The sequence below is a fragment of the Cyanistes caeruleus genome, chromosome 4 (assembly GCF_971803275.1).
Source record: "Cyanistes caeruleus chromosome 4, bCyaCae1.hap1.1, whole genome shotgun sequence".
In the NCBI taxonomy this organism is placed as follows: Eukaryota; Metazoa; Chordata; class Aves; order Passeriformes; family Paridae; genus Cyanistes; species Cyanistes caeruleus.
The window spans coordinates 35,772,055-35,784,983 of record NC_141704.1 but is presented as its reverse complement, the minus strand read 5'-3'; the positions used below and the strand labels follow the sequence as shown (position 1 = coordinate 35,784,983).

Sequence of the window (12,929 nt, the reverse complement as noted above, 5' to 3'; positions counted from 1 at the left end):
TTCTTGCCTGATTGAGAAGGAAAATAGAGTGCAGTTCATTCCCTTCCTATTCGTAACTATTTGTTACTTATTTTTAAAATGTTACTGTGGTCTCTGCTTAGCATTTTCTTTGGTGTTTTGAATTCCACTGCGTTTTGAACAATCTTTTTCCCCTAGGTCAAGTTTCCCAAAACTCTTTATTATTCTTATTGTCCTGCTCTGATCTTTCTTTAATTAATCCATCTATTTCTTACTCAGGCTCTGCTGAATAGCTGTACAAAATAAAGGGCTAGGGAATTGGAGTACTGTATGCTCTTGACTTGATTATGTTTTTTTTACTCTTCATGCAATTTACCCTAGTCTGGCTTCTGTTGCTGCCTTCTCTTCTTGATTCTAACAGTGATATTTTATGTGTTCATCTTTTCTGCATTTAACTCTCAGCCACCTCTCTATCTTCTGTGCTCTGTTTGTCAAACACTAGAGTGTAACATGAGACGTCATTTACCTAAACACAGAGCATGGTTTCCCCCTCCCCCATTTTCCTTTAGTCTTTGTTATACATTAAAAATATTCATATGTTAGATGAGTGCATCACTTTAGGCACTTGGTGACATTTCCAACATTAGACTTTCTATTTTCTTGTCAGTGTTGCTGCCACTGCACTTTCCACCAACGATGTACAGTGGTGATGATTGCTCAATTGTTACCTAGAGATCTTTATTATTTGTATTTTGATATTTTTCTGTTAACCTTTCGTGTTTTAAAGGGGAGATGGCATCTGTGTTAGATGAGCTCTTCACTTAAAATCTGCCAGAAAAAAAAAATATTTTAAAGCTTTCCATTTTCTCCCATTTTGGGCTTAAATACCATCTGGACAAAGCAAGAATCCACACATTCTTGTTCCCTTGGCAGTTTGGAAAATTTAGTATATGTATGTTTTATACAAGATTCCTCCATTTTGAAAAAGTTCAGATGGCTTCCTGTAACTTTTTCAAACTGAAATCTTAAAAAATAGAGATCTCTAATCTGCTGTCACAGAGATGTGACATTGGAGCTGCCTCCATGGTACATCACACACAGCCAGAGTGATGCTCAGCACTGGTTGCCTTCTCTGGTGGTGAGAGGAACCTGGTAAGAGAAACGTGACTTTGATTAGGAGATAAGCAAGCAAGATGAAGATGGGATTCTGGAGGAGGAAACAAATATACCACTGAGAGAAGTATTTGTCAGTTGTGTTTCTGGATATGTGTGTGTGACACACAGAAAGGGGGAGGGGGAGTTGCTTTGAAGTATTGCCCTGCAGAAATTAGTTAATTTGTATAATTTTGTAATCTTTCCTTTTCTGAAGAGCAATATGGCAATTGTAGACAGTAGGGCAATAACATTATTTTAGAAAAGAAATTCACCAGCTGTGCAACTGTGATGATAACAGTTCAGTTCAAAGCTCTCAGTCCCTAGTACCAAGAACTAGGAGAGGCCATACAATTTTAATACCATTTCTTCCCTGACTAATTCACCACTCTGCTCTGACATTCTAAAGAGGTTGTGCACGATGGTGTAGGTGTGTTTGTACAGCACAAGTAATTATAGTTACTCTGCAAAGTTGCATCAAATGATGCAAAGCACATTTCTACACTACACTTCTTGGGCATGTTGGATGTTATATTTTAAATACTTGTCAGGAGCAACAGCCTGCAGTATATGTGCAATTATAATACTCTAAGAGGTGGTTTGTTGAGATTGTGCTCTGCAATTTGCAAAATTTTTCCCATTGTCTAGTGATGTGACAGTAATGGAATTTCCCCCCAGTTTTAAAATACCTTTTGTGATATTCATTAAGCCAAAAATGCTGTGATTTTAAGAAAATTCCTTTCAACAAAATTATTATTATCTATAGATCCATTGGTGTATTAGCCATATTCATCTATGTCAAAAATTAGCTAGTGGAATTATAATTTTCCTGTCAGGAAATCTTTGTAATAAAATAAAATGTCTATAAAAATACATCTATAAAGAGCTTGAAAAACTGGGATTATTAAGTGAAGTGAGGTCTTCATTTTATTTACATGTTACATTTCTATACTTCTCTGTAGAGGAGAACAAAACAGATTGCTGTAAGCATGTTTGTTCCAGAGGTACAATAGATGAGAATTTCAATTCTACTCCAAAATTTTGCACTGAACAAAAGGATCTGAATAGTACCACAGAGCTAAAAACTCTTTTGTAATTTCTGTTTCACTTTTGGACTGTGAATTCTCTGCTGCAGCTCTGAGAGGCACAGCCCTTATAGAAAATGGGCAAAATAATAAAAAACATCTAGAAAGATTTATCTGTCAATAGACAGAAGAGACATTTATACTTTCCTATGCTGAACAAGCCAGTTTTTGTAAGCTGGGGGCTTCTTGAAGACAATAATATTTTTTATCTCTAAAGAAGGACAGTATTGTCCATTAAGCAAAGAATCTTCATCACAGCAGTTTCCATGGTACAAGTGAATTTGGAGAGGGGGATTCTTTGCCAGTGTATGTGTTACTTGTGGCCTTCATTTCACAGCATCATAGGGATCTCAAAATCCAAAATTTTTCTGCAAACATTTTCAGGATTAGTACTACCACTTTGCAACACATGCAATCAGATCAAAACTAATGTTAGCTCATGTGATAGTGATGTTGCCTTTTGAGAAAAAGAGGACTTGTTTGTTTTCTGCAACTCCTCATTAAATCTGCATGTAAGAGCTCTAAACTAGGAGAGAAAATCATCTCTGTGCTCTATCACATTTATCTGAACCATTAAAATACTGAGCTCCATCTGGTGCTGCTCTGCTCTTGTGTGTCATACAGGAGGTGTTTTCATCCAGCACCTTATGTCAGTAGGCACACTGGGAACAGCAATAACTGATCAGCAGTAGAGATCATGTTTAGGTGTCTGCCTTGACAGTCCATTGTGCCATGTATGGGCATTGCTTCATCACAATAAATTAGGACAGTCTGAAGCCAATTCTTAATTTGCCCTGTCATACCTCGACCTTGTTTTGTTTAAAGCATGCCTAACAAATGAGGGGATTTGTACACAGATGCACAAAGGATCCAGAATTTGCCTTCCTAGTTTAGAGACATTATGTATTTCAATTTCACCTTGTCTCCAGTTAAATTCTAATTACTCTATCTTTGCTTAAGAAAGTGGAGTTTTTCTTCTGTTTCTGATGTGTGGGTTTTTAACATAAGATGATCTAGTTACATACAGAGGTCAAATTACTTTGAGCTTAGCTGAGAAGACAGGTGAAAAATCTTGTACACCATGAATTATTAGAAATTTCCACTCTGCACTAAACTGTGAGATTTATTTTTATGATCAACATGAAGCTGTGGTTTGCTGAAGACAACACATTAAGATCAGTTTGCCTTTATCTCTTGGGGCTTTGTATTTAATTTTTTGTGTACAGTCTGAGCATGGTTTGGGATTTAAAAGAAGGTCGTTCTATCTAATTATTTCAATATGAATTGTGAACTGAATAGCGGTAATCAAACATATTCTCATCATCACATTTTGCTTTGGAAGGAACTTCCCTTTCATGTAGTAATGGTGGTGTATCTGAAGAGAAGACTACCATATGCTTTGGCATATTTACAAGACAACTTTCCTTGTAAAACTTGGTTTGCACGCTTTTAGTGTATCAGATCTCTTGATCTTATCTTAGTAAGACCACAGAATGCTGTTGCTCAGAAATTCTCTTTGTCCATCTTATTAAAGAAATATAAAAGCTGTATAATAACTGCATAATAACAGTATAATAGTCTGTATATAGGGGAAGAAGAAAGGGAAAATGGCTTGCTCATGTCCCTGCCTAAATGAGGACGGCAGGAAAGTTTTGCAGCAATGATTTGAAAAATGTGAAATGAATTATTAGAAGATGGCTCCTCAAACTCTTTCCAGTTCTGATAATCCTTGCAGTAAGATAAGTAAGGCACAGAAGACTGAGATATTAGTCAAGTGAACAAGCATTTGAGTCACCCAGAATAGCAGAATTTATGTAACTAGTAGAGTTGTGAGTGATTCACATTTTTCACATGCATCTTTCTCCTTCATTTAACTGGGTCTTGGTTTTTCTTTGGTGCTTTTTTTCCCCTGAAAAATGAGAAGCTGCATTAAGTCTGAGAAGGAGCAGTCAGAATGAGCTTCTGTGACTTTCCTGCAGAGGCACATGTGAGTTCTGCACAGCCAGGAATGTGCAGAAACCCAGCCAGGTATTGCCAGTAGATGTAGTTATCCCAGTCCTGCCAGCATGGGACAGCACCTGAGATAACAAGCTGTGCTAACGAGCATGTGCATTGCCCCACTGCTTCCCCCAGGCAGGGGCTAACACCTCTGCCTGTAACTACTCATGTGGTGGATATGTAGCTGGCCTGAACAACCTGGGGCTTGTGTCATGTGGGCTGAGCTGAAGTGACAGTGACCTTAAGAGTAGTCTCTTCCTCGGCTGTGCTCCTGTTGAGCTCATGAATGTCTCCCTTTAGAAAAAAATTTGTGCTGCACCATCAGATACAGAGGTATACAGAGAGAGCTGCAGGGCAGTTCACAGTATCCTGGAAAGAGTGGGTACTGAAAAGACTTTGGAGTGCAGATTGATAATCATATATGTATTTCTTGTCTTCCTTGATTGTATGAGCTGAGAAACAAGACCCTGAAACAGCCAAAGAGCTTCACACTGCTGGAGCATGGGCAGGTGCTCAGAACAGCTGGGCTGCTGCCAACACTTCTGCATCCACGTGGAAGTTCAGCTGTGACCTTTCTGTCCAGAGACACTCTGGTGCCCAGAGAGGTTGCAAGGTCTCCAGCCACAGAGATATTCAAGACCTCACAAAGCACTGTAGTTGTCCCTGCTTAGAGCAGGAGATTTGACCAATGGTCTATATTATTCTATGGTGAAATAAGTAGCTTATTCAGTTTTCTCTACGTTATTTGTATGAAAAAACTGTAAGTGTGCCTGCATTTTCTGTTTGATTAATTATCATGTTTGTGAAATTAACTGTTGGACAAAAAATAAAGTGCCTTTTTCTTTACCAAAGCAATGTTTCTCCAATAAGTCCCTAAAAGCAAACATGAATGTTTAATGGACAATTCATTAATTGTAAGTATTTTCTACTTCAAAAAATTATTAATGAGAAATAAATCCATATCGGAAAAATATCAGCTTTATATTTTACACTTGGGATAAATCACAAAGGAAGCTGCCTTATAAAATGCAGATCAATTGTGTGATGTATTTTTAATGGCCTGTGATGTCAAAAGTAAAATAATGTACTTAAGAGGCCTTTCTTTGTCCCGTAGAATAGTCAAAAAGATTTGATGATGTTAACTATCAGTGTATGAAGCATTAATTTTTTAATCTAAAATTTGAGCCCATAACTGATGTTTCATGTAAAGAGACAATGTGAAATACAGTTTTCATTAGTAAAAATGCATTATTCTGCCCAGAGATTTTAGCTATCTATTTCACACGTTTATAGCAATTTTCCAGTCCAGAGGAATTAAAAGATATTTGTCAGATAAAATCCATATTATTAGCTATTTTGTCACAGAGATCTTACCCAGATGGGTCTAAACTGTATTCATTCAGTATTTGCTGATGGAATTATCAAGAAAAGTTTTATCATTACCTCACAGTCCTATCAACCTTTTCCATTAAGATGGTCATGCTGCAGATATTTCTAATTCTTTCCTCTCAGAAGTGCAGTCCAAGCCAGAGGATATTGTTTCCATGGTTGATTTACTACATCTAAGTTACCTTACTGTAAGATCCATTCTGCAGATTTAGATGACATTTGTTGGAATTAAAGACTTCCTTCTGATGTAATTTCTTATCTTAAAGGAATTTGTATTTCTCTACTGCAGACTGTGAGTTCATCGTAGCACAGTGAATTTACTGAGCAGTGAGACAGTATTTGCATTTTACTTCTACTCAAGTAACCTACCCTGCTCTTAAAGATGTGCTCCCACTCACACATTTTTGTCTACACAGAAGGACACTGCAAGCATTTCCCCTTGTTCTGTTCCAGAATTGAGATCATGTCAAATGCTACCAGAAATTAAGCACTGTAACAATGACACCTGCTCTGAGCTGGATTAGACAACACATTGCCTGAATGCTGGCAGGAAGCAGCCACCTGCCTGCATTACTAACTCCACTGGAGCAGAACCACTGCAAGAACTCTGCAAAGTAAAAAAAAATCTTTACTTCATCATCACATTTTGTCATGAGACTTCACATAAAAATCATTCTAAATTGTAATCATATGCCTCTGTCTCCTTACACCAAGTTATTCTACATTTCACAGTCATTGTCCTTAGGTCAAAATTGCTTTTATCAATGGCTTCCTATTTTTTACGTAGGGCTATCTTTTTTATTCTTATTTTCATCCTTACTCCTTCTGCCCTACAGTTTCTTGCAAGTTAAAGGCTTCTTAATATCCTAATTAAAATGTATTCCCCTTTTTCACTAAACCCGTGCTTTGACTGTAAGTACGTGTGTGAATGATATTGGCGCTGTTATTCATTGGGTTCCTCAGAAGCATGAACGTGGAGGCTGATGTTTGTGAGCATGCAATATTTTCCCTGAAACCAGATTGAAACCAGATATTGACAGTATCTAAATAATTGCCCAGTGATATTGTATGCACTGGAAAAATCTTGGCAGGATATACCTTCTGTTTTTCCAGATCTGTGGAATTACCCACATGAATTTACATTTACTTTGGTTTTGCCAAGGAAGAACAGTTTAACCAACTAAAATATGCTGGGTTTTGTTTTTCCACTTAATTCACTCCACATGGCAAATCAATCTGTGCTGTTAAGTAATTCTCAAAAACAGTGGAACATGTAGTAGTTACTATTTACTACTCTGCACTAAGGCATCATGCAGAGCTAGATTGCAGAGAGAATTGTTACTAGGGGGAGTATGTTGATTTTGTCTCCTTTTATGCTTTTCCTTGCATAATGATCTTACCAGAAATTAGTTAGATTTGCCAAAATGTAAAGAACTGTTTCTGTTCTGGCTTTTTAACTTGCCTTGTAGGACCTTCCTAAAATAGGTGACATTAATTGTATTGTTGAATCTGTTTCAAAGTCTTACTTATCTCATTTTACTTTTATGAGGAAGGCTTTTAAAGGTGAAGAGAGACTCAACCTTAAGAAATTTTCTCTTAAATGATAGTAGGGAAAACACCTTAATGGTAAATCCTGACTTTTTTTCTGCCCCATTGTTTTGCATACATGAATGAAAACCTGCCTAGTAGCCTCAAGGCAAATAAACAACGGCACCGTTCGATTGGAGAAGCTATAATTTTACCTTTCCCCAAGGTTATATGCTGTGAATAGGTTTTCTCACTATCTTAACTTGTAGACTCAAAAAATGCTTGATTCAAGGTGAGTACCTACAGCTACTTTTGTCTTAAAATTACTTGAAAATATTATTGATAATGAGCTAAAATTAGCAAGGAGGAGGAGAATGTTCAAGAGAATATTTAACAAAAGATAGTAATCTTTAGCCTTGATCCTGGAAGGCAGACTGCAAATACAGCAAAATACGGGCTTTTCAAGAGACAACCCATGTCAGCATAACTCTGCTTCTATTCAGACTAGCAATGATGAGTTCAGAATGAGCAGAGTCAGGTCAAAAGCAAATACATATATATTTAAATCCTGCCATCCAAAGACATTAGAAAGCTTGCAGGAATACATGGGAGTTAGCAGCCAGGACTTAACCAGCAGTTAGCACCTCTCAGTGCCTGCTTTAGAAGGAGAGTGAAAACATAACCTTTACAAACTTTCCTCTACCTAGCTGATGACTGTAACTCATCACAGCCGGTGTTTCTGCTTTTGGAGTTAAATAAATGGCTCATAAATGGCTTTAGTCTCTTTCACTTACTACATGGTGATACTGGAGAAGAAAATGTGGTTTTGTTTTTAAATGTGTTTGCTGTTGATTGGATTTCTTTGGGGAAATAGCAATGTCTTTATAAATTTAGGGGTCAAATAGAAAGGTGGCCTTGCCAGAAGGGCAAGTCTATGATATGTGGACCTATAGAACTGCCTGTGGACTGGGACTGGCAGCAATGATACGATACTAATGATGTTTGTCAGTGAAGCCAAAATGTATATTGACTATTTCTAACCCAGACTCTGGTGATCTGAATTCTACCATACAAACCTATTTTGAAGATCAGGTCAATTAAACTAAATATACCTTGCTACTGCTTCTCAATGAGAGTAACAATTAAATACAGTGCTTGTGATAAATAAGGGTGTTTGTAAAGGAAAACAAGTCTGGAAAGCGGTAGTTTTAAGCTAACATTTGTCTATGGAAGAGAGCTGTTCTTCCACAGAAAATATTCTTTTCTCCAGCCAGTTTCAGTCAGTGGGTTGCCCAAAAGCAGTGAAATCTCTTCCTGTAGAGATATTCAGTACTCAATGGGACAAGCTCCTGTCCAAGCAGGCTGATCTAAGTTAGCCCTGCTTTAGCCAGAGGCTTAGCCCAGATGAACCCTAGAGGTCCCTTCCACCCTAGATGAATCTATAGTTGTCTGACTCTGGTAAGTCTCTTGTCACCCTGGCTTTACGCTGCTCTGAAGGACGCCGAGAAGTTTTGTTAGTGACCAGAAGAAAATCAGGTTTTTTATGGATATTCCTCCTCAATAAATTCATTCAAAACAACCAATTTATTTGAATATTGGTGGCCTGAAGCTTATTGAATGGTGATAACTATAGCCACTGGTGCTACAGATAAATTCCAAACATTTTTTTTCCATTTCTGTGTTTGCTAAGTGTTTAATCTCATTGGTCTGCCCCCTTAATTGCTCTGCTTTTCTTTCTTCATCATCTGGACATCACTTCATAGCAGCTTCCTCATGTCAACAATTGTCTTATTTAACTTTCCAAGGGGAATAACTTTACATTGATTTTTTTTTGCATGTTCCCATAATGTGAAATTGAGTTTACTTCTCCAAACCATTTAACGAGCCAACCCTTGAAAGTCAATGACAGCAGATTAATGTTCCTCTATTCTCAGTTGAGACATTTATAAGATGAACGATACTGAGTCTAAATACTAATCTAACCAAGAGAGTTTAGGAGATTCCATTCACTAAAGTATTTTTGTAATAAAGACGGTCTTCATTATATTATCTTTCCAGATATTTGGTTAGCTATTTACTCCTCAGATTATATGAGTGTGACATCTCATTCAATTTGTCCTCCATCTGGGTTTGTTATTCTCTTTCCAGTCTTATTTTTTCCAGCCTTGCTTATCTCAGCCTTGCTTAGTGCTTTCCTTTATGAACACTGACCCAAGAGAAATTGATTTTTATATTAATAATTTATCATTTTTGTTTCTTTTTTTTCTGAATATAACTGAACCTGCTAAGTGTATTTTGATTAGATTTTCCATTGGTTAGATCTTCTTTTGGCAAAGCTGATTGACATATTGAAAAAAATGTTGATATGCCAGCATTGCAAGATACCGAGTAAAAAATATCCTTTAAACATCTGTATTGTGATAGCTATTTGAAAGGTTTTCATGTTTCTGCATGAAAACATGTAACACATAAGATACCAAATTTAGATAGTGTTCACTTGTGAAACAGCATCTTCACAAGTCATGTTTGGCTCCCACATCTAGTATGGCTTAAATTACACAATGCTGGAAAATACCTCTAAACTTCCTGTTTAACAACCATCACTAAGTTTAGAAGCTGTTTTTAATAAATTTCCTCCATTTCTCAGTTTTTATTGGTGTGGCAGTACTGTAGTTTCTTTCTGTATCTTAGATGGTTCTTTTGAGTTTTGGTGAATTTTGTTCTGTTTTGTTTTTTAATCCAAGCTGTTGATGACAAAAATTGTCAGTCCACTGCTGACTTGACCTCAGCTTTGAGAGAGCAGTTTGCAGGAGATTTTTAGAGTGGCAGAATTTAGTTTTGGTTTTGTGGCATCTCCTTGCTAGATTCTCATGGGAAAATAAAAGCTAATTTATGAAATGTACCTATAAAGAAAAGCATAATTAAAACCTGATTTAGAATCCATAAAAGTCAGGGAAAGAGTGCAAGTGAATTCATTGTCTCTGAAGTAAGTCTCTTGGGGGCATTTTGTTGTATCATTTTGTACTGAAATATTTTTCAGAAATTCATCAGCAAAGATGAAATTTTTTCTGCAGGTTTTAGCACCAGAAAGTCACTCATTCCTTTGTATGTCAAATCCATATTTGCACCCCAGTAATATTACAAATAGTAATTACCCCAGTAATAGTACAACTATTTCTCTGTGTCAACAAATATTATATTTGTTTATAAAACGTTAAGTCTATCGTGACTGGGTTGGGATTTGGGGTTGGGTGAGTTTGGGGCTTTTTTTTCCTTTTGTTTTGGTTGCTTTTTTGTTTGTTTGTTGGAGTTTTTGATGTGCGAAAAAGTCATATATATGTTTCTTAAATGTTGGAGTTTTCATTTCTGTCATGTCACAAACTAGTAATAGTGTTTTAACTACTCTAAGGACATGGACATGCAAATTCAATAATTTCAGCCTCTATCAGGACAGTGGAGGGAGAGTTTAAAAAGTATAAATGTCAGCCTCCCATCCATACAGTCACAGCAGTTTCCAGATAAACACTACTAGATTTAAGAACCCCTAGCAAGTTGTGTCAACCAAGAAACATTGAATATAGGACAACATCTAAAAAGATGGGAAATCATCCCCAAAGCTAACCAACAATTTTCTTGCCTAGTTTTCTGTCATCTTAATTTCCTTTTCTCATACTAAATACATCTTTTACGTATTTCTTGGAATGCCATCCACTTGATTGTCTAAAATTGTGTTGTATGTATCTTCATGAAAATTTAATTAATATTCATTAGAATTTGAACATTTCATCTTCCAGTATTATCATGTGGCTCTCTGTGTTTTCACATCAGCTTCCACTAAACCTGCTGTAGGCTGTAAGTTTCTTGTAGAGCACTGTGTGTCCTCCTGAGTGCAAACAGAGCTAAATTCCTCCTCTTGTCCTCTTTTCTGCACATCCTCTGGTCTTTGCCGGGCAGCTTTCTGTTAGGGAGCAGCCATGCTGATGTGCATGCCCTGCATAAAGTTCTCTTCATGCTGTGTAGACTCAGATAATCCATAGGTGCACCAGTCTGCCCTCCATGCCCTCTTTTCCATGCAAAGGAGGGACACATGCTGGCCAGAAGGGAGTCACAGCATGGCTTTCAGGACAGCAGAAGAAAAATGAGTTGACAAAATACTGATACAGCATTTCAAGAAGAATAAGGAATTGTGGGGGGACACATTGCCCTCTGACTATGGTTTCTTTGTTTTTCACTTGAGAAAGTAAGCTCTGGTGGCTGTTTTGTTTCTCTTTTGCAGTCATCCCTAACAAACAGTGACATCATCTTTGTGAAACTGCATGCCCCTTGGGAGGTCCTGGGCAAATATGCTGAACTAATGAATGTAAGAATGCCTTTCAGGTAGGTGTAGTTGTATTTTGTCTCAACATCCAAAGCCACACTGAACTGTAAAGTTAATGTGATAATAACACCAAAATGCCTATAGAAAAGCTCTTCTATAAGATTCCACACACCTTTAGAAAATATAAATGGAGTTCCTTAGATACCACATGCATTGCTGTTTCTTGTTAAAGCCTACAATTTCAGTACAATACTGGTTTGAGATTAAGATGGGCTGTAGCAGTGCAGCTGTTTTCATGGGGTATTCTGTCCTTAGGCCCTTTAACCCCTTCAATGCTGGAGCCCCCTGCATACTTGTGCGGTGCTGTTTTTTAAATGGACATTTCATTGAAATCAATGGGAGGTCAAGAAGATCCAGGTACGTAAGGCAGCACAGAAAGTGCATGTCTGTTTGACGTATCTGGTATGCACCTGTAAATTGCTTGTGTAGTATGTAATTAGTATCCCATAAATAAGTATAAATAAGTATCTCATCTAATAGGAAAACAATTTAAGCTATAAATGCTTTTTTCTGTGGAGAAAATAGAGAACTTATATTAAATGCTCCTGATAACCAGATTAATTCCACATTGAAATTCAAGTAATTTTTATAATTTATTAAATACTATTTGCATGTTAGGCTATGAAATTTTCTACATAAAATATTGCTTTTACTCTTCTGGTTATCAGAACTTTTAAAGTAGCACAAAGACTTTCACTGGAACTGACCACAGCCCATGAACTGTGAGGCCTTGATTCTTCTTTCAATTAGCAGGGTTTGCAATATAAAGCTCCACTGATTTTAATGTAACTACTCCTGAACAAGAAAAGAATGATTCCCAGAATATGCAACTAGTGAGCTGGTGCCTTTGTAGGATTCCTTCTCTTTCTTCTTACATAAATATGAAAAATGTCTCTAGGTATGAGAGACCCTGTAGTGGTGGAGAACTCATAAGGAAAAATGGTTATGTATGAAGGACAAAATTGCAGGCTTATTTTGTATTTATTTTGTTTTCATTTTCACAGCAATTCTTCAACTGTTCTTTCTTATGCTTTAATTACTAAAGAGAAAATTCTAAAAACAATCACAAGTCATTGCAGCATAGTAAGATTCTTTTTTATAAGTTTTCTAGCCATAGAAACAATGGATTAGGCTAAAAGTGTGCCTACTTTGACTTCTGCGGCATTCCTTGAGATGGGCCTGCTCTGGCAATACAGTGCGATCTCATGATTCAGAAATACACCAGAAACTCTGAATTTAGTCATGGAGCACCTTGTTCTTTCCTGATCCCTCAGAAGATAGCGAAGTAGGTGTCATACAGATTATATAGTAAGCTTTGAAAATACTGAGGGTTTCTTGATCTGCTCCAGGATCATGGCTTCATTCTTTCCACATCCACAGAGAGAGAATTACTACAGCATTGTTAAGAGGAAATTATGGCAATTCACCAGTGACTGCTGGGC

The 12,929-nt window shown here is 37.0% G+C and overlaps 1 protein-coding gene across 6 annotated transcripts in view; it reads left to right on the top strand.

Annotated features, from left to right (window-relative positions):
* ANO4 (anoctamin 4) overlaps window positions 1-12,929 on the top strand; it is a 177,982-nt gene that overhangs the window by 89,368 nt on the left and 75,685 nt on the right. For 4 of the 6 annotated variants that reach the window (XM_086885809.1, XM_086885807.1, XM_086885806.1 and 1 more), the window contains 2 exons: window positions 11,386-11,486; window positions 11,743-11,844. In XM_086885809.1, coding sequence (XP_086741935.1) covers window positions 11,386-11,486; window positions 11,743-11,844 — 203 coding nt within the window. The remainder of the gene's footprint in view (window positions 1-11,385; window positions 11,487-11,742; window positions 11,845-12,929) is intronic. The other 2 variants (XM_086885810.1, XM_086885808.1) reach the window with 1 other exon arrangement.